The 6,881-nt window shown below is 40.1% G+C and overlaps 1 protein-coding gene across 1 annotated transcript in view; it reads left to right on the top strand.

Moving 5' to 3' along the window:
- Window positions 1-312: 312 nt before the first annotated feature.
- The window catches only part of LOC133547897 (rho GTPase-activating protein 7-like), a gene marked incomplete at its 5' end in the record, with an annotated part of 10,854 nt that continues 4,285 nt past the window's right edge, over window positions 313-6,881 (top strand). The window contains 4 exons of the mRNA XM_061893383.1: window positions 313-427; window positions 539-748; window positions 1,340-1,569; window positions 2,052-2,225. Of these exons, the coding sequence (XP_061749367.1) occupies window positions 313-427; window positions 539-748; window positions 1,340-1,569; window positions 2,052-2,225 (729 nt within the window). The remainder of the gene's footprint in view (window positions 428-538; window positions 749-1,339; window positions 1,570-2,051; window positions 2,226-6,881) is intronic.

Here is a 6,881-nt window from a genome sequence, read left to right as displayed (position 1 = left end):
TTTTCTTTATTTTCATGACTATTTACATTGTAGATTGTCACTGAAGGTCACTCAAAACTATGAATGAACACGTGGAGTTATGCACTTAACAAAAAACGGTGAAATAACCGAAAACATGTTTTATATTCTAGATTCTTCAAAATAGCCACATTTTTTCTGATTACTTTTTTGCACTCTTGGCATTCTCTCGATGACATTGTGTGGATACATGTATATATGTGTGTGTGTGCGTGCGTGCTTATGTATATATGTTTGTATGTGTATGTATATGTATCAACTTTTTTTAAAAAGTAAAGAAAATTTTTGTTGCAGAGCTAGTCACAGGAAGTACAGTCATGGGCTCCCAGACCAGCGTGATCTAAGCGAGAACTTGGCCGCCACCCAGGGCCTCGCTGACATGATCACAGAGGCCCAAAGACTTTTTGAGGTACACGGGACCTGCTTCACATGCAAAATCATACTTTACAAAGTCACGACTCTGTAAGAACATTCCTCTGAATTTCATACCAAATAGATTCCGGAATTTTGGCCCTCTCAGAACTTGAGCTCCGCAGGCCAGACGGAGGACCTTTCAAGTGAGGTTGCAGGATCGCAGTCCCCTGGTTCTGGTAGTTATGAGGACGAGCTGGAGGAACGGAGAAGAAAGCTCCAGATCAGCACCCAGCAGCTTCTGAAGGAAGCCAGGGAAAAGAGCCAAGACTGGGAGAACCAAACTGCCCCAGAGGCGGTGACGCTGGCTCTTAAAAAGGTAAATAAGATAAGTTTAATAATATCCCTTGCCAAAATAAAGCAACGTTCTTTAAGGTAATAACATATTGGCACACAGTGTTACCGCCCTCAAGAAAAATGTACAATTATGAAAGCTTGTGAGATGTTGTAGGAAGTTGAAATGTTAAAAGTTATTCACATAAGAAGTTATAATAACACAAAACAATGAATAATATGAAAAAACTCTTCTGCTTAATGAACTGTTAACTTTTAGCTAGGTATTTTTTATGCATTCAGCTTGTTAAGTAACTAATTTATGTCCGGTTAGCTTTTTGGCGCTATCTTATGTACATATAGCATCTTTAAATACATTTCTATACCATCCATTTTCTACATTAAATGTTATTTAAGACACTACTATACTTTTAGCTAGCTTGTTGCTACATTTTACGGTATTTTCTATTTTGACGTTTGGAATATGTATTAAGATCCTTTTACATGGTACTGCATTACAAAATGAGAAATATCCCAAAAATGATCAGAAATGTTCATTTGAGCCACTTAGTATGTAGTTAGTATAGTTTTGTTTTAGTACATTCAGCTAACTAAAGAGAGAGCACTTTCTCTGCAGATGGATGATAATTGCCCGCTGTGGATGTGGCGTGGCTCCGTGGAGGTGGAAGCACACCAGGAGGATTTGTTTCACCGGCTGCTTAGGGAACAGGAGCTGTGGGAGGGAGGTTTGCACCAGACTAATATAATCCAGACGTTACCCAATGATGCCGAGGTCTATCACTATCTCGTCCAGGGCCAGGGCCACGGTCTGGGCTCCTGCCCTCCCCGGGAGCACCTGCTACTCAGGTAACATGGCTGAAGAACCCATAAGACTACTGAAATAATACTCAGAAAAGGGCAAATTTGAATTAAAGTCCAGAATATTATTTGGCTGGAGTGTGTGTGAATGAGGCAGATGAATATTTAATCCGAGCCTCAAGTCAGATGAGATTTGACAGCATGTGTGTTTTGCGTGTTTCTCTTCATGTCAGAGCATGTGAACTCTGAGTTACCTCCGAGTGAGTCATTGAAATCAGCACGTTTTACATCATATATTTAAATGGGGGAATGACAGAGGAAACACAATAAGAAAAAGAAGAATCACTTTCACTTGATTTAAAGTTTGCAAGAATGATTTAGTCCCCCCACTTTTAAAACCAGGACCACCACAGAGACAGAATAACATAGTTTAGACTATGCGGAGGTGAAGGAGAAATTTTAAGTGTTGTGTTTCTTTCGCTACAAAACATGAAAGCAACAATTGAACACACTACTTTTAATTTGTTTAGGACCTGGCAGGCAGACCCTTACTGTGGCCCCCTGTATCTGTCCTCTGTGTCCACGGACCACCCCGAGGTGCGACTGGAGGGCGTCAGAGTCCACACACACTCCTGCCTCTACTTACTTGAGCCCATAGGAGCGAGGAGGACCCGGTTGACGCACTTGTGTCGAACTGACACCAGGTACGTACCTTGGGCATTATCTTGAGATTCCTGATGGTTTTTTGTTTTTTTTTAAAGGGGAACATTATCACCAGACCTATGTAAGCGTCAATATATACCTTGATATTGCAGAAAAAAGACCATATATTTTTTTAACCAATTTCCAAACTCTAACTGGGTGAATTTTGGCGAATTAAACGCCTTTCTATTATTTGCTCTCGGTTTTGACGTCACCTAGGTAGTCAATCCGCCATTTTCTCAAACACATTATAAACATCGAGTCGAATCAGCTCTGTCATTTTCCGTTTTTTCGACTGTTTTCCGTACCTTGGAGACATCATGCCTCGTCGGAGTGTTGTCGGAGGGTGTAACAACACGATCAGGTACGGATTCAAGTTGATTTACGTAGAGTGTGCATCGATTAGCACGGAATGCTAATCGATGCTAACATGCTATTTAGGCTACCTGTATGTACATTTGTAGCTATATTTGCATCCAGCCTTTCCCTCCATCCACAATTAATGCCGAACAAACACTAATCGACGGATTTAAGTTGCTCCAGTGTCACAAGATGCGAAAGTCCCGATCGTTTGGTCTGCACATTTTACCGGCGATGCTAAGGCAGACATGGCACAAAGATGTATGGATATCCTGCAGATGCATTTCCAACGATAAAGGTAACGAAATCACAAAGGTGAGTTTTGTTGATGTTATTGACTTATGTGCTAATCAGACATATTTGGTCGCGGCATGAGAGCCAGCTAATTGATGCTAACATGCTATTTAGGCTAGCTGTATGTACATTTGTAGCTATATTTGTATTCAGTGTTTCCCTCCACCCACATTTAATGCCAAACAAACACTTACCAATCGACGGATTTAAGTTGCTCCAGTGTCACAAGTTGCGGAAGTCCCGATCGCTTGGTCTGCACATTTTACCGGCGATGCTAAGGCAGACATGGCCGAATAGCGTCAATAGCTATTCACTCAATATCTTCAGTTTGTTCTTCAATTTCGTTATCTGCCTCCATACTCCAACCATCCGTTTCAATACATGCGTAATCTGTTGAATCGCTTAAACCACTGAAATCCGAGTCTGAATCCGAGCTAATGTCGCTATATCTTGCTGTGCTATCATCCATGTTTGTTTGTATTGGCATCACTGGATGACGTCACAGGAAAATGGACGGTGGCTTCACAGATAGCGAAAATCAGGCACTTTAAAGCCTTTTTTTTGGGATACTCCAAGATGGGTAAAATTTAGAAAAAAACTTTGAAAAATAAAATAAGCCACTGGGAACTGATTTTTATTGGTTTTAACTCTTCTGAAATTATGATAATGTTCCCCTTTTAAAAGAGTCTTGTATGGCTTTCTTTCGTCCGATTTAAAGTCTAAGGCAGGGGTAGGGAACCTATGGCTCTCGAGCCAGATGTGGCTCTTTTGATGACCGCATCTGGCTCTCAGATAAATCTAGCGGACATTGCTTTATCCGATAAATTATACATAATTCCGCTGGTAATCACAGTGTCAAAAATAACGTTCCAAATATAAAACATTCTCATGCATTTTAATCCATCCATCCGTTTCTATCGTTCAAGAAGTAGCATTAATGGTCAAAAGTCTTTTATTTATTATTGGTTACTTTCAGAATAACAATGTTGTTAAAAAGAATAAGAGATGCACGCATTTAATTGTTGTAATCAGGGAAAGTCCAAATAAAAGAGGAGGCGTAGAATTATCTTGTCAGAGTGTGGGACGACACTGTACAAGGGTAAAGGGCTACGCGTTTCTCCTCATTGAGCTAAATTGAATCCTGTCTCTGTTTAATTCCTTGCTTCTTGTCTGTTTAATAGATGTCATTGTCATGCCTATGGATCATGTTTTGTTTTGGTCATGTTATGTTTTGTTTTTTTGGACCTGGTTTGTTTTCGTCGCCATGCCAACTCATTGATTTTCACCTTGCCCTCAAGTCACGCCCCTATCCTCAGCCCTCACACCTGTTAGTAATGATCACAGTTATTATTTAAGCCACAGTTAGCAGATAGTCAGTCTGACAACCTCCCACATTACCACCCACCTACCTATCCCTCAACTCCTTCATGCCATACCGATGCTGTTCGCTTTTTCCACGCCACATAAGTTTAGTCATTTATGCCACAGTGCAGGTTTTTGTGTTTCACGTTTATAGTTTGCAGCCTTTGTGCTAGTCATTTGTTTTTTCATTAGCCAAGTTTTTTTCCGCCCTCGTGCGCGCCATTGTTTGCCTTTTGTTGTACTTTGTTTGTTTAGTAATAAATCAACATATAATCACATTCACGTCTGGCTCGTCCTAACTATACTTTGCAAAGAAGAAAAAATCGAAGTCCAAGTCCAAGCTTGTGAGTCATCAGGGTTTGAACCTGACAGTTGTGTTCAGTGTTCAAAATATTATACGGCTTTCACGGAAATACATTTTAAAATATTTGCCTTTCATGGCTCTCTCAGGCCTTGCTAGAGATCCCTTTTCTGACACCAAAATAAAGTAAAGTTCCTCAGGGCAGGTGGAAGCACACAACTTTTGAAATGGAAAGAGTCTACTATGGTGTCATAGCGGCATAACAGTGTAAGTCAGCGTCCATACATTAGGAAATCGGGTGTGGTATCAATTTTGTTTTGCCAAAATCAAGCAAAGTGGTTGCAGATAAAAACCATGTTGGAATCAACTGCAGGGAAGACAAACCATATCCGAAAGTATTACATTCTTTGAATAAATGATCACAAGGAAATTGCGTTAGTTTACAGTTTGAAAATACTAACACAGTGGAAAAACAAGTTGACAATATATGCTTATTTGTGTTTTATTGTATCCATTAAAACATATAAAATTGTATTTACAATCCGCAAAGTAGGTGAAAATACCATCTGGAATGTCACAAACGCCACAAATTCAGTCAGCCCTTTTTAATATTGTGCTCCGAACACCTTTTGTAATATCCTTATATTGAGATTACAATGGGAACGCTTCTGCACGCTGACCATATTATCAGATCAGTCATACCGGAAATACACAAAAATTGGAAAAAGATGTGCTGTTCATCATTCATGATCCTTATGTAAGATAAGAACACATAGGCTAGGCTTTTTTATGTGTAAAAAGATGTGCTGTTCATCATTCATGATCCTTGTGTGAGATAAGAACACATAGGCTAGGCTTTTTTATGCTTTTATAAATGACTAAGAAATGACTCAACAGGTCGAGGGTCCTCTGTTGCGCTCATTATACCCTTTCTAAAAACCATACAGAAAGCGCCAACAATTCTCCATTTACCTGTACATGTCGTGAACTGAAAATTAACCAAATATGAGTATCATTATAAGCGCCAACGCAGACAGACTATTTTAGCACTTTATTGTACCATGAATTGATTAACGTGGACCCCGACTTAAACAAGTTGAAAAACGTATTGGGGTGTTACCATTTAGTGGTCAATTGTATGGAATATGTACTGTACTGTGCAATCTACTAATAAAAGTTTCAGTCAATCAATGATAGCAGTGAGCTAACCCTCGCTTACGCTGCTATTGTTGACACACTATAAGCCAGCGACTTAAAGACAAAGCTTTGTGTCGTCGTTATTGGCTGATGTCAACATTTTGGCTCTTTTTCCTGGTGTTTTTTGCTGTTTTCCCAATTTATGCTGGTATTTATTTTTTGTTATTAACCTAGGGCCAATCTCAATCGAGTCATGGGCCACAGATGGCCCCTGTGCCACCCTGCTTTAAAAGTTAACTGTTTATGGTTTATGGTCTTAGTACCATAGCACAGTGTTTTTCAACCTTTTTTGAGCCAAGGCACATTTTTTGCATTGGAAAAATGCGGAGGCACACCACCAGCAGAAATCACTATAAAACGAAACTCAGTTGACAGTAAAAAGTTGTCGTGGCAATAGTTGGTTATGACTTTAAAGCATAACTATCACTATTGCTCTTGTCTTAAAGTAGGTGTACTGTCACCACCTGTCACATCACACCCCGACTTATTTGGACTTTTTTGCTGTTTTCCTGTGTATAGTGTTTGTTCTTGACTTGCGCTCCTATTTTTTGGGGGGGCATTTTCCTGCAGCAGTTTCATGTCTTCCTCTGAGCGATATTTGCCGCATCTACTTTGTTTTAGCAATCAAGAATATTTCAGTTGTTTTCACCCTGTGATGAGGCGGCAACTTGTCCAGGGTGTAAGCGCGCCTTTTGCCCGATTGTAGCTGAGATAGACTCCAGCGCCCCCCGTGACTCGAAGAGAATAACCGGTAGAAAATGGATGGATTATCCTCCCTTGTGGGGACATTGTTGATTGTCATGTACGGATGTACTTTGTGGACGCCGTCTTTGCTCCACAGTAAGTCTTTGCTGTCGTCCAGCATTCTGGTTTTGTTTACTTTGTAGTTCAGCTTTAGTTTTGTTCCGCATAGCCTTCCCTAAGCTTCAAAGCCTTTTCTTAGGGGCACTTACCTTTTGTTTATTTTTTTGTTTAAGCATTAAATACCTTTTTTATCTGCACACTGCCTCCTGCTGTTTCCAACAAATACAAAGCAATTAGCTACCGGCTGCCACCTACTGATATGGGAGAGTATTACATGGTTATTGTAGACAGCACCGACACTCAACAACAACACATAATTTGCAGACTACAATTACTGGTT

The sequence above is a fragment of the Nerophis ophidion genome, unplaced genomic scaffold (genome assembly GCF_033978795.1).
Source record: "Nerophis ophidion isolate RoL-2023_Sa unplaced genomic scaffold, RoL_Noph_v1.0 HiC_scaffold_248, whole genome shotgun sequence".
Classification (NCBI taxonomy): domain Eukaryota; kingdom Metazoa; phylum Chordata; class Actinopteri; order Syngnathiformes; family Syngnathidae; genus Nerophis; species Nerophis ophidion.
Note: the sequence above shows the minus strand (reverse complement) of the source record. Positions and strands in the feature narration are given on the sequence as shown.